Source organism: Pristiophorus japonicus, chromosome 10 (assembly GCF_044704955.1).
Source record: "Pristiophorus japonicus isolate sPriJap1 chromosome 10, sPriJap1.hap1, whole genome shotgun sequence".
NCBI lineage: Eukaryota > Metazoa > Chordata > Chondrichthyes > Pristiophoridae > Pristiophorus > Pristiophorus japonicus.
In genome coordinates, this window is record NC_091986.1 from 48,745,610 (window position 1) to 48,771,144 (window position 25,535).

At 45.6% G+C, this 25,535-nt stretch overlaps 1 protein-coding gene across 1 annotated transcript in view; it reads right to left on the bottom strand.

Annotated features, from left to right (window-relative positions):
- The window catches only part of LOC139274984 (collagen alpha-5(IV) chain-like), a 269,200-nt gene that overhangs the window by 125,322 nt on the left and 118,343 nt on the right, over positions 1-25,535 (bottom strand). Inside the window, exons 3-16 of the mRNA XM_070891801.1 lie at positions 23,529-23,618; positions 23,399-23,443; positions 21,460-21,504; positions 21,302-21,364; positions 20,540-20,593; positions 20,406-20,432; positions 17,469-17,543; positions 17,295-17,357; positions 16,181-16,216; positions 16,044-16,085; positions 10,070-10,159; positions 8,934-8,987; positions 5,514-5,573; positions 4,320-4,364 (exon numbers count right to left, since the gene is read on the bottom strand). Of these exons, the coding sequence (XP_070747902.1) occupies positions 4,320-4,364; positions 5,514-5,573; positions 8,934-8,987; positions 10,070-10,159; positions 16,044-16,085; positions 16,181-16,216; positions 17,295-17,357; positions 17,469-17,543; positions 20,406-20,432; positions 20,540-20,593; positions 21,302-21,364; positions 21,460-21,504; positions 23,399-23,443; positions 23,529-23,618 (789 nt within the window). The remainder of the gene's footprint in view (positions 1-4,319; positions 4,365-5,513; positions 5,574-8,933; positions 8,988-10,069; positions 10,160-16,043; positions 16,086-16,180; positions 16,217-17,294; positions 17,358-17,468; positions 17,544-20,405; positions 20,433-20,539; positions 20,594-21,301; positions 21,365-21,459; positions 21,505-23,398; positions 23,444-23,528; positions 23,619-25,535) is intronic.

A 25,535-nucleotide genomic window follows, 5' to 3' on the forward strand; every position in this document is an offset into this window, starting at 1 on the left:
CCGAAATGAGTAGAACCGATAATCCAGCCCAAAGGGCCTTAATGAGCTGGCACCGAGTGTATGGGTGATGGTTACAGTGAACACAGTCAATCTGTAAAGTTTATCGGTTAGTCTCGAACTTGCGTCTGATGAGCGGTTGCGTTCAGGATACTGTCATGTATTCAACCAGCATTGTAACCCATGTATAATCTGACCTAAGTTGTACACTGTTAGAGCAATGACCACTAGGTGGGGAACTTGTGGGAGACACTCCTAAGCTGGACCTTCAGATATAAAAGGGCAAGCTCCACCCACTTCCATCACTTGAGTGCTATGGAATAAAGGACAGGTCACAGACTGACCTTCTCTGAAGCATGGGCCTCGTGTGCATTCATACTGTATAGTAAGGACGTATCAATGGCGACGAGAAACTGGGATTTAAACCACGCGAGCATGGCCACGAGCAGAACAGACGAGAGGTACTGTGTTAAGGAATGGTTGGGACAGAGATTCAACATTGTTAAAGCAGCACACAGTTCTCCAGGCAGACAAAGGCAGTCGGGCATGCCCCAACATGTAGTCGAACCCAGAGGGGGAGTTCGACAGAGACAATGGCAAGCTGAATGGCGATTCACACCATTGCAAGGGACAATGCGGCCAGTAATGGGGCCATCAACACCTGTTAATGGCGCACTCAAGGACAATAACAGGGGCAGTCAGGGACGATCGACTGGCAAGGGACCTTTTGTTTCAATCAGCAGCTCATGTTGGAGGCGTGGAGGCACACACTCAGCCGGAGTTTGCAGAGATGAGCAAAGTACCTGCAGAAATTGCAGAAATGAACGCTGGGGGAAATCGCTGGAAGCTGAAGTTCAGCGAGTTCATGTGGAGCACGTATACAGTTCATACACCAGGACGCCACCGATAATAATGAAAGTGCTCCTCAATGGCATCCCAGTATCAATGGAGCTAGACACGGGGGCTAGCCAGTCCCTGATGGGTATCAAACAGTTCGAAAAGTTGTGGGCGTCCAAGGCCAGGAGGCCAAAATTATCACCGATTGACGCACAACTATGGACATACACAAAGGAGATAATTCCGGTGCGAGGCAGCGCCACAGTAGTCGTGACCCACAAAGATTCGGAGAACAGGTTGCCACTCTGGGTTGTCCCGGGGGACGGTCCCGCACTGCTGGGGAGGAGTTGGCTTGCTGTCATGAACTGGAAATGGGGCGATGTCAATGCAATTTCCTCTGTGGAGCGAGTATCATGCTCACAGATCCTTGACAAATTTGACTCATTATTTCAACCCGGCATTGGCACTTTCATGGGGGCCAAGGTAGTGATTCACATAAACCCGGACGCCAGGCCAGTACACCACAAGGCCAGAGCGGTGCCGTACGTGATGCGGGAAAAGATAGAAGGCGAATTGGACCGCCTGCTGAGGAAAGGCATCATCTCGCCAGTCGAATTCAGTGACTAGGCGAGCCCGATTGTGCCGGTGCTCAAGGCGGATGGGTCGGTCAGGATATGTGGCGATTATAAGGCCACCATCAATCGGGTGTCACTCCAAGACCAGTACCCGCTACCGAGAGCGGAGGACCTCTTTGCGATGCTATCAAGTGACAAACTTTTTTCAAAATTGGACCTGACCTCAGCTTACATGACCCAGGAGCTGGCGAGTGAGTTGAAGAAGCTGACCACCATCACGACACACAAGGGGTTGTTTGAGTACAACAGATGTCCATTCGGGATTCGCTTGGCCGCCGCAATCTTCCAACGAATATGGAAAGTCTCCTCAAGTCGATTCCAGGGACGGTGGTTTTTCAAGACGACATCCTCATCACGGGTTACGATACTGAAGAACACCTCCACAACCTGGAGGAGGTGCTACGCAGACTGGACCAGGTAGGGCTGCGACTGAAAAAGGCGAAGTGCGTCTTCCTAGCTCCAGAGGTAGAATTCCTGGGGATGAGGGTAGCAGCAACGGGATCAGCCCCACTGCGTCCAAGACAGAAGCGATCCAGAGAGCACCCAGACCCTGTAACACGACGGAGCTGCGTTCATTCCTGGGGCTCCTGAACTATTTTGGTAACATTCTTCCCAAATTGAGCACGCTGCTAGAGCCGCTACACGTGCTCCTACGTAAAGGTTGCGAATGGGTCTGGGGGGACAGCCAGGAAAGGGCTTTTAATAGAGCACGCAATTTGTTATGTTCCAACAATCTGTTAACGCTATATGACCCATGTAAGAAACTTGTGTTAACATGCGATGCATCGTCCTATGGTGTCGGGTGTGTGTTGCAGCATGTCAATGCCAAGGGTCAGTTACAGCCGGTAGCTTATGCCTCCAGAAGTCTGTCCCAGGCAGAAAGGGGTTACGGGATGGTAGAAAAGGAGGCGCTCGCATGTGTATATGCGGTAAAGAAAATGCACCAGTACCTGTTTGGCAGGAAATTTGAGCTGGAGACAGATCATAAACCCCTAATGTCCCTTTTGGCCGACAACAAGGCCATAAATGCATACGCATCGGCCCGCATGCAGAGGTGGGCACTCACGTTAGCAGCCTATGACTATACAATTCGGCACAGACCGGGCACCGAAAACTGCGCCGATGCACTCAGCAGGCTCCCACTAGCCACCACTGAGGGGGCTACCAAGCATGCTGCTGAGATGGTCATGGCTGTTGAAGCTTTCGGAAGTGAAGGCTCACCCGTGACAGCCTGTCAGATTAAAGTCTGGACAAATAGAGACCCACTATTGTCTCTAGTCAAGAATTGTGTCCTGAATGGGGACTGGGCAGCCACATACGGGGCATGCCCTGAGGAATTTAAACCATTTCACAGGTGCAGGGACGAACTCTCGATTCAGGCCGATTGCCTACTGTGGGGAAACCGCGTAGTCATGCCCCAGATGGGCAGAGAGGTGTTCATCAGAGAACTCCACAATGAGCACCCGGGCATTGTCACGATGAAGGCAATTGCCAGGTCACACGTTTGGTGGCCAGGGATAAACGCAGATCTGGAACTTTGTGTTCGCAGGTGCAACACGTGTGCCCAGCTGGGCAATGCGCCCAGGGAAGCCCCCCTTAGCCCCTGGCCATGGCCCGCCATGCCTTGGTCACGCATCCATGTGGACTACGCAGGTCCTTTCATGGGAAAAATGTTTTTGGTTGTAGTAGAGGCCTACTCCAAATGGATCGAGTGTGACATTTTAAATTCAAGCACATCCTCTGCCACGGTAGAAAGTCTATGGGCAATGTTCGCCGCCCACGGTCTACCGGACATCTTGGTCAGCGACAATGTCCCGTGCTTCACAAGCACTGAATTCCAGGACTTCATGGCAGGCAATGGAATTAACCATGTCAGAAAGGCACCGTTCAAGCCGGCCTCAAACGGCCAGGCAGAACGAGCAGTGCAGATAATCAAACAGGGGATGCTCAGAATCCAAGGGGATTCCCTATAACGCCGCTTATCATGTCTCCTGTTGGCCTACAGATCCCGACAATACTCGCTCACAGGGGTTCCACCTGCAGAGCTGCTAATGAAAAGGACGCTCAAAACCAGCTTATCCCTTATGCACCCTACCATGAAAGAAATTGTCGAGAGCAGGCACCAGTCACAATATGACTACCATGACAAGAATGCGAGGGCGCAATGTATTGATATAAATGACCCTGTTTTTGTCCTCAACTATGCTGCAGGGCCCAAATGGCTCGCAGGCACTGTGGTTGCCAAAGAGGGAAATAGGATTCTGGTAGTTAAACTTACCAATGGACAAATCTGCCGCAAACATGTAGATCAAACAAAAAGGAGGTTCAGCAACCCCATAGAAGAAGCAGAGGAAGAACATGATATAGAGTTCACTCCTCCACAGGTGACCGAACACAGGAACCAAAGGGAGGAGAGCCCAGTCACTGTGGGCAGTCCAGACAGGCCTGAGGCACCGCAAACAGCAGACATTCAAGCCAGCGCCCAACAACCGGAGCCCCAACTCAGGCGCTCTACAAGAGAGCGTAAACCACCAGAGAGACTCAACCTGTGATCCCAATAAGACTTTGGGGGGGGAGGTGATGTCATGCATTCAACCAGCATTGTAACCCATGTATAATCTGACCTAAGTTGTACACTGTGAGAACAATGACCACTAGGTGGTGAACTTGTGGGAGACACTCCTAACCTGGACCTTCAGATATAAAAAGGCAAGCTCCACCCACTTCCTGCACTTGAGTGCTATGGAATAAAGGACAGGTCACAGACTGACCTCCTCTCAAGCATGGGCCTCGTGTGCATTTATACTGTATAGTAAGGACATATCAGATACGATATAAAGAAATACTTACGTTACGGCCGGGGAGTCCTGGATCACCGTCTTTGCCGGGTTTGCCCTGTGAAATTGGTTAAATGACATTGCTTTAGGTACAGAACCGGACGTGTTGTGCGTCAGAGAAAACCAGCCAGTTCTCAAGAAACAATCGCTTTGTGCACCATTGTCGAACAATCAACAAAGGGGCATTTTACCAAAGGGAAGGTTTTATGGATTGGGTGGGAGGTTAGAGCTGCTGTAGGGTTTTCCATCCTTCATGTTCAAATTCCTGAATCTGAGGCTGGAAAATCAAACTTCTCAGTTCTACGCTCAACTTTCCCAAGGGCTGTTTCTGCAATCCGCAATCCGGTACTCCCAGTGTCGGGCAGACGTCTCAGGGAGCACATCACAGGGAACACAAAAAGTGTCCGTGAAGCTGTCGGATTGTCGTAAAAACTCAACTGGTTCACTAACATCCTTTTAGAGAAGGACACCTGCCATCCCTATACGATTTCCCGCTCCAAGAGCCTGTCGCACTGAGATCTAACGGGATCACCAGATCAGGGACCGCACGCTTCAGTCTCTGCCCTGTAAGGGTACGGTGGCCTAATGGTTATGGTACAGGGGAGTTCTCCCCGGTGTCCTGACCAATATTTATCCCTCAATCAACATAACAAAAGAAGATTATCTGGTCATTATCACATTACTGTTTGTGGGAGCTTGCTGTGTGCAAATTGGCTGCTGCGTTTCCCACATTACAACAGTGACTACACTCCAAAGGTTCTTCATTGACTATAAAGTGTTTTGAGATGTCCAGTGATCATGAAAGGTGCTGTAGAAATGCAAATCTTTCTTTCTTTACTGGTTGTCAGTTCGAATCCCACCGTGGCAACTGAATTCTATAAATCTTGGTCGTTTGTGACTGATCTCAGTAAAAGTGACCATGAAGCTGTCGGATTGTTGTAAAAACCCAACTGGTTCACTAATGTCCTTTAGAGAAGGAAACCTGACAGCCTTACCCAGTTTGGGCCTACATGTGACTCCAGTCCCACCCCAGAGTGGTTGACTCTTAACTGCCCCTCTGAAGTGGCCAAGCAAGACCCTATAGAAGAAGGCTCATTATCACCTTCTCTGGGCAGCTCGAGACAGGCAATAAATGCCGGCTTTGCCAGCGACGGCCACATCCCGAGAATGAATGAAACAATAAGTAGTCACACTGCAGCATACTCACCCGCTTCCCAGGGTCTCCCAGTTCTCCCTTGTCACCCTTCATTCCGATACTAGAATGTCCCTGTAGATGTAGAAATAGTCACTTGAGGTCAGTAACATATTTAAAATTGGACAACCAAGATTCTTGAAGAACGTCCTTGCCTTTTGGGAGTTTCATTTTGCAAACCCCTTTTTTTTTAAAGAGTCTTTTAAATGTTCTGTTGTTTTCAGTCAATGCGTGTTGGTGATTGACCAGGTTCACATCTCGTAACCAGAAGTAATGGCATGTTCCGGGGAGCAGATTGGGTTTTCACAATAACGTTCAGGCCACGGTGATTGTGTTGATGATCACCATTTGAAAGTAAATGGTTGGACTTTTTTTTTGAGTCATGGCACTGGCCATTCTGTCAAGACTTCTTGGTGACAAGCACATGACTGGTGAGCAAATGAGCCCACTCAGTCATGCTGGAAAATTACAGAGCGAATTCAGCGATCCCAAAGCCGGGAGCCTGGTGGAAGGGAAAGAGAGTCGGAGATAATGCGACAGCACTGTGGAGCCCATGCTTGGGCCTCTGCTGCCTTCGAGGGATAGTGCTTTCTGGGATTCTGAGCAATGTTCTCCTAAGGTGTGCGGGCACGAGGTCACATGTCGATCGGGAGGTCTTGCACGGGCCGCTCACAAACTGTGGCCGCAGGAAGATAGCACGCAGCAAGCTTAAAGTGAACGCACACGGAACAACATTTATTGTGGGATTGTTGAATTTACCATTACATTATCCCAAGCACTCCTGGTGTGTGGGAAATTCTCTGGTGCTCACTTTCTAAGAAGCTTGATTAATGTTTGTGACTAAAACAAAACACTGCGGCTGCTGGAACTCTGAAATAAAAACAGAAAATGCTGCAAACACTCAGCAGGTCAGGCAGCATCTGTGGAGAGAGAAACAGAGTTAACGATTCAGGTTTGTGACCTTTCGGCAGAAACGTTAACTCTGTTTCTCTCTCCACAGTTTTTGCCTGACCTGCTAAGTGTTTCCAGCATTTTTCTGTTTTTATTAATGGTTGAGATTGTGGTTTAAACATCTCCATCAAACAGCTGCTGTTACTGCTACACCACTCCATGGGGTGCAAGCTCCCAATGCAAAGCTTTGCAATGACAGGAGCACATATCAACAATTCAGGCATTCACTGCACACTTCATCCATTAGAGAATAAATGGTTTGAAAATTAGTGCACATCTGGGAAGCTCTGGCCTTGAATTCCTGATGCCAGCCCCCGTAACCTGAAACTCTCAGCTGGGAGCACTCACTCACGCGATTATATATTTGTACGATCATCACTTGCTGTTCCATCGTTTATTTAGAGATCAGCCAAGACATGGAGGCAAAATAATCCTTCAGGTGGCTGCATGGCTCGGTCCGAAACAGTGGGCCTGAAATCCCGGCCTCCCTGGGTCCGTACGGAGTGTGTACGGACCCGGGAAGGCATCACAAAAGCCGGTTTTCGGCGCGCAATGTGCATGCACCTAAAACCGGCTTTTCCAATCTGTCAAGTACTGGCTTGACAGATCCTCCGCATCTTGGGGAGAAGGACATTCACATGGGTGAGATTGTGCTATTTGCCCATCTCTTGCCCAGTGAATGTCCTTAAAACTCTTGTGCCTGGTAAATACAGGCGCATAGCCTACTTTTACCAGCATAAAAGTTTTAAAACATATAAAAAACATATAAAAATAAAATTTTAAAATACATTTTTATGTTATAACCCCTGCCCACTAAAGTAAGTTTATTTTGAACCCTAATACAAAACTTTAAAAAAATCCAAAAAATATTTTTTTCTCTAACTTTAATTTAAATTAATACTAAATATGCGAGGTGTTTTTTTATTTTTTATATGTGTTTTTGTGTTGGGGGGGATTGTTTCTCATTCATAATAATGAGAACCCCTACTTACAGAGTTCCCATTATTATAAATGAGAATATTTTACTTTGATTGGCTGTCCAGTACCATGTGACTCCAGCTTCATCTCCAAGATGTGAACGCACTCCGGTGCGCAGGGAGAGGAGGCCTCCTAACAGGATCGCTGGAGGATGCAGCAACAAAAGGCAGGTGTGGATCTTTTTGACTATTTTCAGGTGAGTGCCCGCGGGAAGCCCAGCCCGGAACCGGGATTTCAGGCTCAGAGTGAGGATGGTGGGTTTGCTTCAGCCTTGTCCCTGCGCTCAGGGAATGTATTGAGCAACAATGGGACTCTTTCCTATTGCGGACGGGTGGATATTAGAGAGAGAGTCAATAAGCACTTATCTCATACTCATCGTAATCGATGCCTTCAAAGCGAGAGCTAGAACTGTTTCTGACTGGGGCAGAGATCACTTTGTACAAGAGGTAGGTACTGCAGGGAATTCAGGGCCGGAGTTATCTCCTGGACTAGTTTCGATCACTGAGCGGACCGGGGGCGGGGGGGGGGGGGGGGGGGGGAGGGAGGGGCCGAGGCGAGGGGGTCGGAGAGGAATTTCCCAGATTTCTTTCTACCCAAATTGGCCTGGTGTTTTTTTTATCTGTTTTTTCACCTCTCCCAGGAGATCACATGGCTTCGAGTGTGGTGGGAAGTGTATATGTTGTGATACACAAGACATTGTTGTGTGGGACAGGCTGGCTGGACCAGATAGTCTTTTCCTGTCCGTCATTGCTCATATGAATTCCAACACAGCCCTGACACCATGCAGCTCGGTCACCTTTCTCTCTCTCTTGTGGACAATTGAGGTAACTGCTACTCGATTGTCCAATCTGCTCTTGGATTGAGGGTAAAATTCACCTCACAGGACATAGCCTGAGAGAGGGCCAGCAAACTCCGCTGAGCAGTGGAACCTGCCACTTTCAGAGACTCCAGACCCACACCTCTCCACACGGGTCTATGCATCCAGAACCATCTTGGCCTGCTTTCCGAGATCACACGGGGTGTTAGAGCCCAACAGCATGTATCGTAAAATCCCCAACATGCTGCCTCCAACTTAGCTTAGGTCAGATTACCAGAGGATCTGTACATGGAAAGGGGACCCTTATAGCAAGGAGCTCTCTCCGATAGCTCAGAGTACTGGGGGAGGGGGAGGGGAGGGTAAGTCTGGACAATTTATTGAATAATCTTCGCTCTCCACTGATCAATCTTCCTTGTGTTGCTCAATGCGGCAGAGAATGCAGTGGGATCGGACACAGTGGAGCTACAGCACCACCTAGTGGTCGTAGTCTGCAACCGCAGTGTCACAGAGACCTGTTTACACCCTTTATAACCGATTCAAATGGTGTTTTCATTGCTAAATGTTGACGTAAAAAGCATGAACAAAAATCATGACAACAGGATCTGAGGTTTGTTGGTAGGAAGTGCACATATACACAATATTTTTCACACAATAATGGATTAGTAGAGCGGTGTGATCGTAATACTTACAGGGCTACCAAGGAACCCCTTTGCTCCTGGTACACCTCCTTCTCCTTTTTGACCCTGAAAATAAATCAGTCAGAAGGATGTTATCAGTATTTGTGTCTTGAAAAGTATATGTATTACTACAACAGCTTGCATTTAGATAGCACCTTCAGCATAGTAAAACATCCCAAGGCGCTTCACAGGAGCAATTATTAGACAAAACCTGACACTGAGCCACATAAAGAGATATTAGGACAGGTGACCTAAAGCTTGGTCAAAGAGGTAGTTTTTAAGAAGCATCTTAAAGGAGGAGAGAGAGGAAGAGAGGCAGAGAGGTTTAGGGAGAGAGTTCTAAAGCTTAGGGCCCAGGCAGCTGAAGGCACAGCCGCCAACGGTGGAGTGATTATAATCGGGGATGGTCAAGAGGCTAGAATTGGAGGAGCGCAGAGATCTCAGAGGGCTGTAGGGCTGTTGGTGATTACAGAGATAGAGATGGGCGAGGACCATGAGGGATTTGTAAGCAAGGATGAGAATTTTAAAATCGAGGCATTGCTTAACCAGGAGCTAATGTAGGTCAGCGAGTACAGGGGTGATGGATGAACGGGACTTGGTGCAAATTAGGACACAGGGTAGCAGATTTTTAGCTTGTCTCAAGTTTATGGAAAGGCTGGCCAAGAGTGCATTGGAATAGTCGAGGCTAAAGGTTACAAAGGTATGGATGAGGGTTTCAGTAGCAGATGAGCTGAGGCAAGGGTGGAGGCGGGCCATGTGCTGGAGGTGGAAGTAGGCAGTTTTAATGCTAGCCCGGATGTGTGGTTGAAAGCTCATCTCGGGGTCAAATATGACACCAAGGTTGTGAACAGTGTGGTTCAGCCTCAGACAGATGATCAAGGTGCATCTCTTCATCCCCTGGACCTAATACACCGCTAACGTTTCAGCAACCTCCGGACCAATATTTCAGTGAGTGGTCAATCTATGGAACAGACTCTCTAGAGAGACGATGGTATTGATTTGTTCAATGCAAACCTTTACTTGTAAACAGCACCAGCTAGAAATGAATCGCGACAAGATATGAGGTAAGCTCTGATCTGGATTTAACCATCATGGAAAAGAAAGTAACAAAACGATCCAAAGAAGCAACTTTCTTGAAACAAACAAACCTTGTCTCCTTTCTGGACTTTTGTTTCTGGGCTGCTGGTGTGCTCTCTTGGCCCAGGGGCACCCGGGGGTCCTCGCACTCCTTGCTCACCCTTTGAAAATACAAATAACACACACGTCAGTACAACTAATTCTGTCCACACACAGCGCGGCTCCCGACACAGACCCTTCACCATCGGGAGCTCATATCGGGAATTTAAGAAATCCTCCTAGCCTCTCCCCTCACCATCCCATCCCTGCTAACAATGTTGCAACATTTTTATTATGGACATTGTTAGCGTTAGTGTTTTCTCAGAAGAATCACTCAACACTCAGAGTCGGTTCCAATGCTGATGCAGCTTTTATTACGCTCAGCGGGGAGGAAACACTCAGGACCGTATCCAGGTTTCTCTCTTTCTCCTCGTTATCTTCAAAACCCTCCTGCTTGTTTAGACTGTTCGGGACATTTTTGATAAACACTGTCCATTTTGGAAATCTTTTCAAACTGCATTGAAACTTTTTCATAATTGAAAATTCGAATCCATGTAGAGTGTTTTTTACTTATTCCAATTTTTTTTTTCTCTTCTAATTAAACCAATATCTTTTTCACAGCAAACATCAACTAGTATTTAGTAAGTTATGTCTTTTTCCATTTAGTCCGTTACATCTTTTTTTCCTTTCTTCAAATTAGGTTTTGTATTTTACACGGAGGGTTCGTAACTCCATAAAGTTGTTAATTTAAAATCATTTGTTTACTTTCAAAGTGGCGTCTTTATCTTTTTCTTTTTCTCCATAACTGGAATGGAGTCCAGCTTTGAGAGTTTGAGTGCTGCCTTTCGTTATCTCAAAATGCTCCAGTTTCAAAGTCGTTACTAAAGCTTGCTGTTTTTTAACATTTTCCAAAAGTTCCTTTTACACCTTCGCAGATAGCTCGCCACTCGCCCAGAAGTTTGACCTGATCAGATTTAATTTAATCTTTTTCTTTTTTTTTTTAAATCCACCTCAGTATTTCCTGTGCCTTCTCTGAATATCTCAAAATCCCAATTCAAACTTTGTAATTTCAATCTTTATTTAAAACTTTTTTTTTTAGAAGCTCTTTTTTTTAAAGCATTCTTTATCTCATTCCGAGACTAAATTTATGTCTTTCAACCCAATCAATCATTGCATGTTTTCTTTCGGCAAGTAAGTGAGCATGTCAAATAAATATTTTGCTCAACAAACCTATTCTTTATTTGTTTATTTTCCTAGCTCCGTAACTTATCATCCGAATAAATCCACACCTGCGTTTCTAACTTAAATGTCTTAAAACTTCCCACATACAGGACAACATTACAAAGGGTAAAAAAAAGACTTTCACTCTGTTTCTAAAATAAACAGACACTTGCATTCCTCTTCCAACCAGGCTTTCGGAACATGAAAACATAAAAAAATTCATTCTGCAGTCAAAAATCACACAGACACTTCTCACTCAACGATCAGACATTTACAACAGTCTCTCTTCTTGTTTTGGCCGGCTCTATTTTTGGATCCATGACCTTTCAGGGAATTCGTAGTTTTATCTAAATAATTCCTCACATAACTAATTCCTGAGGATTCCACCCTGCTTTAATCATTTTTTCAATTAGCTTCTTTTGTTTTTCCGCCAGGTGGCGGGTAAGCGACCCTTCTGGTCCCCACTCGAGTTTACTTGTTTTCATGGCCATTCCTGGGTAGGACTAGTACCGTTAGGAATCTACTCTCAGAGGTCCGCTTTCTTTCTAGCGCGACTTGTAGTAAACTGTCTCTTGGCTACTGTCAGGTCACAAGTTCTGCTGTTACACAGACTTATACAATTCTTAAAACACGTTTAAGCAATTCCCGCAGTGCTCTACGTATCCTTAACGACTACCTACCACCGCTCAGCCCGTTGGTCCGACCCTGTTCACAGGTTTGGATTCCGTTAGCCGCTGTACACCGCTTGGTTCTACCCCGGGGTATTTCAAATTACACTACTGGGTCCGGAAGATGTCTCTCGGTATCACGATCCCACGGTCTAAGTGTGTTCCCTACGCCTACTTGGTTCCTGGCCATCACGTGGGACAAAAGTCCTCTTAATTCAGGCTCAGGCTAGGCGTTTGAGATATTAGACCGTCTCCTCATGTCGATCAACCAGCTTCCACCTTCCGCACCCTTTATACTTAAAAATTGTTTTTTATACTCACCCGGGTTTTTTCCAAGGGCGTCCAGCGACTCCGGGAAATCCCGTCGACTACGCCATTGTTAGCGTTAGTATTTTCTCAGAAGAATCACTCAACACTCAGAGTCGGTTCCAATGCTGATGCAGCTTTTATTACGCTCAGCGGGGAGGAAACACTCAGGACCGTATCCAGGTTTCTCTCCACAGAACAAAGGGTTACATGCACTTTTATATGTTTCACAACAGTTACAAAACAGTTTACTACAGCTACACAGCCCATCATGGCTGGACACAAGCCAATCACAACAATTATAGATTACATATAGGTTTTTTTAACCCAATAGAATTCCCCTAGTATCCAGGGAACCATATGTTCGGTTATTGTCAGCTTGGGCTGATCGATGACTTTATAGGTTCTCTCCCTAGTTCTTTCATCTGGGAGAAATAATTGGTTTATAACCTTGTTTACAGGAGATGGTTTCCCTCTTATCTTTCTTCCTGGGGAATTAATTGGTTTATGACCTTGTTCACAGGAGATGGTTTCCTTCTTATCTCTGTCTTCCCGCATCCCAGGCATTCCTACAGTGGGCCTCACAGGGTTATTGCTTGGTCATTGAACGTTCAACAGTTCACAGCTTGACTACCTGATTTCCCATCATGCCTGGGCAGCCATTTTATGTGTGTGTCCATTTTAAGCTTATGTGAGTTTTGATATATCTAGCAGGTGCCTAATGCCTAGTATTCTGGTATATTCTAAAGGTGCCTACCTCCTACAACAACTGGCGTAGTCGGCAGGATGAAGAGGGAAATAGTTAATGATGTTGCTACCGTTTTCAATACAGGGACCTCTGTAGTGAACTCGATAGACATACAAGGATTAAATGAGAGGGTGGAACAGCTTAGAGGGGTGATGAAGGGGTTATTGGAGAGGGTGGAGCAAAACCAGGAAGACCAAGCCAACCTAGGAAAGGAGGGTGCCAAAATCCAGCTGGATGGCATCTCAGTCCTGGAAGCTCACGCCAGAACCATCAATCACCTCATTGATAGAGAACAGGAAGATTTAGCTCAGTTGGCTAACCAAAGGGGGACACTGGATAATTGTACTCTGAAGGGACTGACCAGAGTATACCCAGCAATTCCAGATTGCCAGATGGGTAGGACTACCGGGATAGGGACAGTCCTGATGATCCCTATAGTCACGCCGGACTCAGGGCCGTTCCCCCTATACCAACGTGAGAATATCGGAATAATACGGGAAAATGTCTCCATACGCTACTACCTGACCACCACCTCTGCCGTTCGTCGAAACAACATACTTACCGGGATTTCCCTAGCAGATTGCAAGCAAAAGGGGGAAATCACAGTATGTCCTCACCCGGTGGGCAGAGGGGAGCGAGACGAGTGCGGGTTTAACCGAACCAACGGGTGTGTACTAGAAATAGTGCCCGCACACATGCACTTCGCAAGGGCAGGCTACGGAGGGAGGGGAAGATACTGCGTCTCTACCACAGAGCGTTCATACCGGTATAATGACCTGCAGTGCCCTATACCGCAGCCAAACTTTTGCTTTACACCACTACGACCTGTCGCGATCGGGCAAGCGCATATCACCCAGGTTAGGCGCCGGAAGTCCGAAGTTATCGAGGTAACCGATCAGCTCCATGATCATTTACAGGATTATGACGAGCCAGAGCAGGTCCCTATCCCACATCTAACCGAAGTATTACAAGAGTTGAGGCTCAGAGTGGGTCAATCTGTAAAACTATATCACCAACTGCAAACTAAAATCAAAGTACTGGAAGAAGATACCGAGGTAGACTTACAAAGTCAGAGTTGGTGGAGAAAGGTCTGGGACTGGGGAATAAATGTGAACATCCACCCATGGATTCGAATAATTTCACATATACTGGTCGGGATACAATTGATCTTAGCAATAACATGGGGCGTAATGGCCTGCCAGGCATGCAGACACCACGCACAACGAAGACGGACAAATCACCGTTCCCCGGATACTAAACAAGCCTGTTTTATAAGGGGGCAGGAGGATTTGGCCTTTGTCAATTCGATTTAAGCAACCGGGACTCCTGAAACCGCGTGACTGGCCAGCACGTTGAGGCAGGGAGTACCGGGCCGTGCACAAAATCTAATAAAGGCAGAACGGTCGGTTAAAAGGGGACTAGGACTAGTCCCTTTACCGAAAGAGGGAGTTGTTGTAGGAGGTAGGCACCTTTAGAATATACCAGAATACTAGGCATTAGGCACCTGCTAGATATATCAAAACTCACATAAGCTTAAAATGGACACACACATAAAATGGCTGCCCAGGCATGATGGGAAATCAGGTAGTCAAGCTGTGAACTGTTGAACGTTCAATGACCAAGCAATAACCCTGTGAGGCCCACTGTAGGAATGCCTGGGATGCGGGAAGACAGAGATAAGAAGGAAACCATCTCCTGTGAACAAGGTCATAAACCAATTAATTCCCCAGGAAGAAAGATAAGAGGGAAACCATCTCCTGTAAACAAGGTTATAAACCAATTATTTCTCCCAGATGAAAGAACTAGGGAGAGAACCTATAAAGTCATCGATCAGCCCAAGCTGACAATAACCGAACATATGGTTCCCTGGATACTAGGGGAATTCTATTGGGTTAAAAAAACCTATATATAATTTATAATCGTTGTGATTGGCTTGTGTCCAGCCATGATGGGCTGTGTAGCTGTAGTAAACTGTTTTGTAACTGTTGTGAAACATATAAAAGTGCATGTAACCCTTTGTTCTGTGGAGAGAAACCTGGATACGGTCCTGAGTGTTTCCTCCCCGCTGAGCGTAATAAAAGCTGCATCAGCATTGGAACCGACTCTGAGTGTTGAGTGATTCTTCTGAGAAAACACTAACGCTAACAGACATTAACTTGCTTGGAGGACATGCTCCCAAGTTTCCAAAGGGTGCTCTAATTGCATCTCCCTCCAGTGAGGGCGCTGCCCCACAGAAGAACATAATTAAAGCATGACATGTTTACATAGGCATTTCCCATTATAAATGTTGGCATAAGAATTTATAATGATAATAGAAGAATATGGACAGAATCTATGACTGTAATGTGGGGAATGAGACATGTCTGCACCTCTGGCCCAATTACCTCCCACCCTTTAACCCCGCTTGTTCTTGACTACCCATGTGCAACACCCCAGGGAGAGTAAATTGTCCAGGTGTTGCCCACAGTCGGTTGATGAATATGTTCCTTTCATATTCAGGTTGAAGCAGAAAGCTCACCACTTCCTTCTCAAGGGCAACTGGGAGACAGGCAATAAATGTGGGCCTTGCCAGCGATGCCCACATCCCGAGAATGAATTAAAAGAAAAGGAATGGTGGCAGAGTTGGGAGAAACTTTCTGGCACAGGCTCGATGGGCCGAATGGCCTCTTTCTGTGCTGTAACCATTCTATGATTCTGTTAGAGACTTCAGAAACCTGCTCCATGGCAGCATCCACTGGCCAGATGCTGCAGCTAGATCGTTACATACAATTGTTTACATAGGAACAGAAGGAGGCCATTCAACCCCTCGAGCCTGTTCCTCCATTCAAGGAGATCATGGCTGATCTGCTTCTTAACTCCACTTACAACAGATTCAATGTTAAATGTTGACATAAGAGTGTGACCAAAAATAATTATAACAGGAAGTTGAACAGGAAGTACTGGCATGCACGTGATTTTTAATAGTATCTAGATTGATTGATGCATATTAATTTGTGTTTAATTGGAGAAATCAGCTTGTTTGTAAAGAGAATCTAAATACATTTGGGGTTTATGACTTCTCACCTTATCACCCTTTGGTCCATAAAACTGCACCCCCATATTTCCCTGTTGACAAAAGAAAGAAAGGAATGACCTGAGCTGCTCAAACGTGAGGTTTAGTACAGGTAATATCAATCCTGTGTCTGACTGGAATAATTTACCTTTGGTCCTGGAAGGCCAGGGATACCTGGAGGACCCTAGAACAACAAAATAAAAGAAGATTATTAACAGCAACAACTTATATTTATATAGCGCCTCTAACAAAGTAAAACATCCCAAGCTGTTTCACAGGAGTGTAATCAGACAAAAATTGACACCGGGTCACATAAGGAGATATTAGGGCAGCTTGGTCAAAGAGGTAGGTTTTAAGGGGTGTTTTAAAGGAGGGGAGAGAGGTTTAGGGAGGAGATTCCAGAGCTTAGGGCCCTGGCAACTGAAGGCACGGCCACTAATGGTGGAGCGAAGGAAAGTGTTACCATTTCCTCTGCCTTGTTGCTGGAGCATGAGGGCTAATTTTATGGGAATTGGGAAGAAGGGGCTCCTGCTGTGTATCTCCCAACAACCCGTTCTCCCGTGGCTCAGGCAGAGAGCTGGCAGCAGATTACCCTCGGTACCTCGTGGCTGGGCAACGGTGCACGGCAACTGAAGACCAAAAGGGGAAATAGGGAGCAATGGCGCTTCAAAAAGCAATCTCAGCAGATCTGATTTAAGAGAAACATTTTCTGCGTCCAGATGAAGCATCATCCGCCCATTCCCCAGTGAAAAGCTCTCCGCATGTTTCCTGGAAATGCAGGAACGCAGTTGCCCATCTGGACTCATTCTGTCATTGGAATGCACAGGGTCCCAGGGACATGTGTTCAGAAGTTGGAACAAAGGGCTGATGTCCAATGGGATTCCTTGCTCGAGAGGCAATGTTTGGATTCCCCGTTGATGGCGAGCAGCAGTGTTTGCTGGGAGCACAAATGTGAAATCCGGGCATGATTGACATTCCAAGGTACATTTCCAATACGTACCCCAGGATGGTGAGGGTCCCCACTGGCAGCGTCCTGTCTCCGAATCGGACCCCGATAGAGAACCGGACGTGCAGTTCACCATTTCAGGATTTGGAATCAGAGCCCTGGGTTACTTGCTATCTACTCTGTCTCCCTGTGTCACCAGTTCCAGCCCCTCCACGCCTGATTCATTCCAAGTTACGTTCACTCGAAACTAAAAATGGGATTTTAACTAGAAACCTTTTTGAGCAAGAGATAAAGAATAAAGGATAAAGGGACTTACTGAAGGACCAGGGTAGCCTCGTGGACCCAGGGGTCCAATCGGTCCGGATATCCCTGGTATTCCCTGCGGAAAAGATGGAATGGCTTAGAACCGACGGAATGGGGGAGATACTGAAATCATTTGGCTGGCTTGTAGAGCGAGCGTTCCCAGAGAGCCTCAGAGACAAAAACTCACCAGTTTTCCTGGTGGTCCTGGATATCCTCGATCCCCCTTCGATACTGAAATATCAATTACTTCACCTGGGTCTCCCTGTTTTTAAACAAAATCAGCACAGTATTAATTTACCAGCAGTGGAATACAAATCTTTACTTTACATCTTTCTTCAAAATGTTTCCTAAAGTGGGATTAGGTTGAATAGTTCTTTGTCGGCCAGCACGAACACGATGTGCCGAATGGCCTCCTATGGTTCTGTACATTTCTATGAAGGACAAGGCCTTCGAGGAGAGGGTAGGGAGGAGATTGACCAGAATGGTACCAGGGACTTCAGTTATGTGGAGAGACTGGAGAAGCTGGGATTGTTCCCCTTAGAGCAGAGAATGTTGAGGGGAGATTTAATAGAGGTGTTCAAAATTACAAAGGGTTTTGATAGAGTAAATAAAGAAACTTTTCAGAAGGGTCAGTAACCAGAGGACACAGATTTAAGATAATTAGCGAAAGAACCAGAGGGGAGATGAGAATTTTCTTTACACAACGAGTTGTTGTAATCGGGAATGTGCTGCCTGAAAGGGCGGTGGAAGCAGATTCAATAGTAACTTTCAAAAGGGAATTGGATAAATACTTGAAGAGGAAAACATTTCAGGGCTATAAATTGCATCACTATAGATTGCTATAAATGCCCTTAATTTGTCCTCAACAATACAAAGTGATTAGATGATTGGCAAAAGTCAAAAAGGACCTTAAAATCACTCACAAATTGATTCTCCTGACAGCCTTTTACTACAGATCCTCCTGGTAGTGCCGAGTTAAGGTCAGGTGAGTGCATCTTTTCTTCAGCCTATTTTTGGGCCAGCGATCATTTGGGCGAATTGTGGGCGAAATGCCGAAAGTAGCGCTCAGCGATAATCTGGGCCATAATCGGGCGCAAGTTTCCATTATAAACACTATTCTTGGCCTTGCACGAGGATGATGTCATATATATTTTTTTAAATAGGCCAGGCGATGCAGCTCATTCATATGTGCTGAAAGTTGGGCCGACGATAAATGGGCTATAATCAGGCACTGGTTTCCACTTTTTAGCAAATATGGCGATAGCCTGCATTTCAGCTCTTACATGGGCGCTAAATGGGTAATGATGATGGTGGGTGATATTTTTCGGGTTGTAATCGCACCCTCTGTTACACACAATATCAAACTGTTCCGCTCCAGTGGCTTCTGCTCTGTATAGTTTTTATTGAGCCTCAATCCTAAAGATGTCTAAATAACAGCTCATGGACCACCACAAGCTCCCCCGCCCCCGAGATCAGCGGCCTACCCAATGAAGCCCAAGCAATTAGTCCCATTTATGCTTCTGTTCCTTATTTGCTGGTTTGATGCTGATTATGAGGCTGGGGGTCAATTTTAAATCTGAGATTGGTAGTATTAAGGAATTATGGGGTAAAGGCCCAAATGGAGTTAGGTCACAGATCAGCCATAATCTCATTCAATGGCGGAACAGCTTCAAGGGGCTGAATGGCCTCCTGTTCCTATATTTGTCTTACCCGAGTTTGTGTGAACCTGGAGATTTGAGAAAGGTTGCTTTTAGCACTGTTGCCTCATTAGGGGATAAACCTAAATCAGAACACTGAGATCTGATAGTATCGGCAACCTGGGACATTTGGGAAGTAACGGGAACAAGAGTTTATCCTGTATCTGTGGTCCTTTCAGAATATTCCCGCCACAACATTAGGCAGGAAGGGCTGTAAATTGATTAATTTAAGGGGTGGCTAGATAAGTATATAAGGGAGAAAGGAATAGAAGGATATGTTGATAGGGTGAGATGAAGAGGGGTGGGAGGAGGCTCGTGTGGACACAAACACCACCATAGACCAATATAGTGTCAGCCGTGGCTCAGTGGGTAGCACACTCGCCTCTGAGACAGAAGGTTGTGGGTTCAAGTACCACTCCAAGGACTTGAGCACATAAATCTAGGCTGACAGTGCAGTGCTGAGGGACTGCTGTGCCATCTTTCGGATGAGATATTAAACCGAAGCCCTGTCTGTGCTCTCAGGTGGATGTTAAATATCCCACAACACTATTTCAAAGCAGGGGAGTTATCTGCTGTGTCCTCGCCAATATTTATCCCTCAAATCACCATAACAAAAAACAATTACCTGGTCATTATCACATAAGAACATAAGAACATAAGACATTGGAGCAGGAGTAGGCCATTTGGCCCCTCGAACCTGTTCCGCCATTCAATAAGATCATGGCTGATCTGATCCTGGCCTCAACTTCACTTCCCCACCCGCTCCCCATAACTCTTGACTCACTTATCATTCAAAAATCAGACTATCTCCACCTTAAATATATTCAATGACCCAGCCTCCACAACTCCTTGGGGTAGAGAATTCCAAAGATTCAAGATCCTCTGAGAGAAGAAATTCCTCCTCATTTCTGTCTTAAATGGGCAGCCCATTCTTCTGAAACTCTGTCCCCTAGTTCTAGATTCCTCCATGAGGGGAAACTGCCTCTCTGCATCTACCCTGTCAAGCCCCCTCAGAATCATATATGTTTCAATAAGATCACCTCTCAGTCTTCTAAACTCCAATGAGTATAGGCCCAATATGCTCAACCATTCTTCATATGACAGCCCCTTCATCTCAGGAATCAACCTCATGAACCGATTCTGAACTGCCTCCAATGCAAGCATATCCTTCCTTAAATACAGAGACCAGAACTGTACGCAGTACTCTAGGTGTGGTCTTACCAACACCCTGTACAGTTGTAGCAGGACTTCTCTGCTTTTATACTCTACCCCCCTTGCAATAAAGGCCAACATTCCATTTGCCTTCCTGATTACTTGCTGTACCTGCATACTAACTTTTTGTGTTTCATGTACAAGGACTCCCAGGTCCCTCTGTACTGCAGCATTTTGTAATCTCTCTCCATTTAAATAGTAATTTGCTTTTTTACCTTCATCCCTGGAATCCCTGGATGACCCTGAAAAGCAACATGATAGCAGCATCAAAATATTATCCGGAAACTGCACGATCACACACCTCCATTACTATCAAATCACAAATCAAATCCAATTTACAGATACTTACATTGGGGCCTTGTAGACCTGGGAATCCTGGGGGTCCCAGTGGACCTTTCTCACCCTACATCAAAAAAAAGGTTCAGTCTTTGCATTCCACCTACATTAAAATGGCCCATCCTTCCCGACACACACTAAATGATCAGATTCTGGCCCTTCTCTCCCAGCAATTTATTTTTATTAGGGTGTTTAATATGAACAGGAGAGTGGGATTACACTTGGTGGGATATTAAGGGATTTGGGGAGTGAGCGGGAGTGTGGGATTAGACTGGGTGGGATATTAAATGGTATGGGGAGTGAGGGGAGAGTGGAATTATACTGGGTAGGATATTAAATGGTATGGGGAGTGAGAGGAGAGTGGGGTTAGACTGGATGGGATATTAAATGGTATGGAGAGAGAGGGGGAGAGTGGGATTAAACTGGGAGGGATATTAAAGGGTATGGGGAGTGAGGGGGAGAGTGGAATTATACTGGGTGGGATATTAAATGTTATAGGGAGGGAGAGAGTGGGATTAAACTGGATGGGATAGTAAAAGGTACAGAGAGTGGGGGGGAAAGTGGGATTAGACTGGGAGGGATATTAAAGGGTGCGGAGAGTGAGGGGGAGAGTGGGATTATACAGGCTGGGATATTAAAGGGTACAGCGAGCGAGTAGGAGAGTGGAAAAAAGACTTGCAAGGGTTGGATGGACTGAATGACCTGTTTCTGTGCTGGAACATTCTACAAACTTGTATCAATCGCAGATTAAACTAATGCTGATCTCAAGGGTTACCTTTGTACCATTGCATCCTGGGATTCCTGCTGATCCTGGCGGTCCATCTTGTCCTGGTAACCCCTGAGTGAAGAGAATTCCCAAACGGTTTCTTTCTGTCAAGAATGATTTCATGTTTGAAATGTGATTTATTCAGTAATTGTAGATATAATACTTACAGGTAGTCCTGGGGTTCCTGGAAATCCCGGTGACCCAGCTGGACCCTGTATTGTTTATATTAAATTAAAACATCTGATTAATAAAGTGCTTCTAACAGTGGGAAATATCTCACTTTCCTCTTACAATCCTGTTTTGTTGTAGCTCCCGTCCTCTCCTTCATTGCCTAAGTCGGCTAGAAGCACTGTTGGTCTCGCCAATGTTCTGTTGTAACTTTGCCATAAGACTGTTGGACTGTAAAACGTTATATAATTTATAAATCCCTGGTTCGGTCTCAGCTGGAGTATTGTGCCCAATTCTGGGCACCACACTTTCGGAAGGAAGCCAATTCCTTGGAGAGGAAACTTACTAGAATGGTACCAGGGATGAGGGACTTCAGGAGTACAGAGCATCTAGAGTAACCCCTTAGAGCAGTCAGGAGATTTGATAGAGTTGCTCAAAATCATGAACAGTTTTGATAGAGTAAACAAGGAGAAACTGTTTCCACTGACAGGAGGGTCGGCAACCAGATAATTGGCAAAGGAACCAGAGGGGAGATGAGGAGTAGTTTTTTACATAGTAGATGGTTATGATCTGGAATGCGCTGCCTGAAACAGTGGTTGAAGCAGATTCAATAATAACTTCAAAGGGAATTGGATAAATACTTGAAAAGGAGAAATTTGCTGGACTATGGGGAAAGAGCAGGGAGTGGGACTAATTGGAGAGCTCTTTCAAAGAGCCGGCACAGGCACGATGGGCTGAATGGCCTCCTTCTGTGCTGTAAGATTCTGCGACTCTATGAATCGACGTCCGCCAAATTTACAGCAGGAGACCGGGGAGAATCCCTGTGGAAATTCTACCCCCATTATTTCTGGTAAATATCATCATCATAGGCAATCCCTTGAAACGAGGAAGACTTGTTTCACACATAAATGTATGGAAGTGATGGCAGTGGGAGAGGAAATAGTACAGGTGATAACCACATTGTAGCCGTTTCACCAGCACTGGAACAGCATGGGGTTAAGATTAGTAATCCTCTAGTTAAGATCAAACAATGATCAGATCAGTGTGAGTCCAACTCCCTGGAATAACTTCAGCCGGGGCATGGGGTAAGGGGTTGAGGGAAAGACCAGGGGGTGGGAGCAGGGGAACATGAAGCATTGGCCAAGAAACTGCTCTAATATCTGTTTCAGAATTTCTCACCATGTGTTCTTGCCACACGGTTTTGTTATTGCACAGGGAGGGGAGGGAGTAAAATTACATTTTACATCCTGCCATGGCAATGGCGGGGAGGGGGGGAAGCCCCTATTGGGGCACCGTGTTGTGTGTGTGTTTGAGTTTGCATATAAGTGTATGTGCGTGTTTGTGTGTGGATGTGTGTGTGCATGTGTGCATGTGTTTGTGCGTGTGTGTGTGCATGTGTGAGAGCGTGTGCATGTGTGTGTGTGCATGTGCATGTGAGTGCATGTGTGAGTGCGTGCATGTTTGTGTGTGTGAGTGTTTGCGTGTGTGTGCATGTGTGTGTGTGGCACATATGCATGTGTGCATATGCAAGTATGTGTGTGCATGTGTGTGTATGCATGTCAGTATATGTGTGTGTGTGCATGTGTGTGTTGGTGTGTGTGTTTTTGCACGTGTGTGTGTGCATATGTGAGCTTTTCCCATTCTGCTTGTTCCTTTTTAAACATTGTTTATTGGTAATTTCTCCCAGCTCTGACGCATTGTCCACATCCAGACTCTGTCTGACCAGCTCTGTGTTTCCTGAATTTTCTATTTTTGTGTCAGATTTCCGGCATCTGTTATATTGGACATTTTAATCATATCACAGTGCTGCCTTGATATTTACTTCATTTCATTTTTCAGAAGAGTTTTATGAACATGGCCCATCTGACGTGGGGGCTTTAGGGTCTGAAGCCTGGGGTTATCAGTAAGACCCGGCTGCGGCATGTTAATAATACATACCCGGATTCCTTTCTTTCCCAATAGACCCGGTTCACCATTGTCACCCTGAAATATAAAGCAGGCGTTTTGTTACAAAATACAGCCGAACACTGTTTGGAAACAAACCTCTGGATAATATGACTGCAATTACCTTATATCCGACAGAGCCACCGGGACCTTCAACTCCTGGGAATCCTGGCATTCCCAGGGGACCCGCAAAACCCGGCAAACCTAGTGCACCCTGAAAATAAATAAATACAGACATTCATTCATTAATGATCGATATTGCAGAGTATAGAGCAAATCAACAGATGACGAAAGTCTGGGAGTAAATTTTACAAATTTGCACTCTGCGGTTGAGGTTTCACTGTAATTATACCCTCCTCCCAGTGGAGGCTGCAGTGTAGCGTGACAAGTTTACATAGCCAATTTCCATCATAAGTGTTGACATAGAAGTTTACACTGGTAATATAGCAAAATAAAGGCAGAATTAATTGCTTTACAGTGGGGACTGAAATATTTCTACATGCCCAGCTCCAATTATCCTCTGTCCACCAACCACACATCACCTCAAGATGATATTGGGTCCTGACTCCAGAGAGGTCAACTTGTATTTAAAAAACAATAAAGATGACATAAGACACACAGTAATATTAAGAATTATGTTTACTGCAGAGAGTGGTGAGAATGTGGAACTCGCTACCACAGGGAGCGGTTGAAGTGAATAGTATAGATGTATTTAAGGGGAGGCTAGATAAGCATATGTAAGAGAAGTAAATAGAGGGTTATGCTGCTAGATTTAGATGAGGAGCTCGAGTGGAGCATAAACGCCAGCATGGACTGGTTGACCCGAATGGCCTGTTTCTGTGCCGTATATCCCATGTAATCCTATGTAATCTGCTAAATCAGAATAAAAAGAAGATACAAAACACTCCTGCAGTTATATCTCAGACTAAGCCAGCGAGACAAAGTTGGTTTGAAAGGAAGGTGGGAATCATTTTAGAAAATGGTATGTAAAAGGGCGAATTGGAAGGATTCAAGGTATAACATATAGCTTCTGTTCATCTTATTTAAATTAAATTAAAGAACTTGCTGAAATACTACATGTTGAGCAATGCAAACTCTAAAGATTCATGTTGATGGAGGTAGCAATACTTTTCAGATCTCCAGCCCAAGTCTCTACATCAATAGAGTCACCCTGTGTAGTCATTAATGCCATGTGTACAGTGTGTGAGAGAATCAATGTGTGGCCATCCACTTTGGACCTAAGATAGACCGGAGTATTTTCTAAATGATGAGAAGCTAGGAATTGTGGAGGAGCAGAGAAATTTAGATGTCCCTGTATAGAAACCACTAAAAGCAACTGGACTTCTTCACACAAAGGGTGGAAATCTGGAACTCTCTGCCCCCAAAAGCTGTTGAGGCTGGGATCAATTGACAGTTTCAAAACCGAGATTGATAGATTTTTATTCGGCAAAAGGTCATTAAGGGTTACGCGGCCAAGGCGGGTAAATGGAGTTAAGATACAGATCAGACATGATCTCATTGAATGATGAAACAGGCTCGAGGGGCTGAATAGCCTCCTCCTGTTCCTATGTTCCTTTACTGGTTTGCTACTAGTGTCAGCCTCAATAGTACCCTTGCCTCTAAATCAGAAGGTCACGGGTTCAAGTCCCACTCCAGAGACATGAGCACAAAATCTAGGCTGACACTTCAGTTAAGTACTGAGGGAGTGCTGTCAGATGAGCTATTTTTTGGATGGGACATTAAACTAAGGTCCCGTCTGCTCTCTTTCAGGTATGTAAATGATCCCATGGGCATTATTTCGAAGAAGAGCAGGGGAGTTCTTCCTAGTGTCCCGGCCAATAATTATACCTCAAACAACATTACTGAAACAGTTAACTGTCCATTTCTCTCACTGTTGTCTGTGGGAGCTTGCTATGCGCAAATTGGCTGCCGCGTTTCCTGCATTACAACAGTATCTGCACTTTAAACATATATCATTAGCTGTGATGTCCTGAGGTTACATGAATACAAGTTCTTTCTTTAGTGATTATGATTCATTGAGTGTATAGCAGTTATGGACTAACGAACCCAAAGACTAATGCCATTAAGGAATTCAGATGTTTACGTTAGAAGATGGAACATTCAGGAGGAC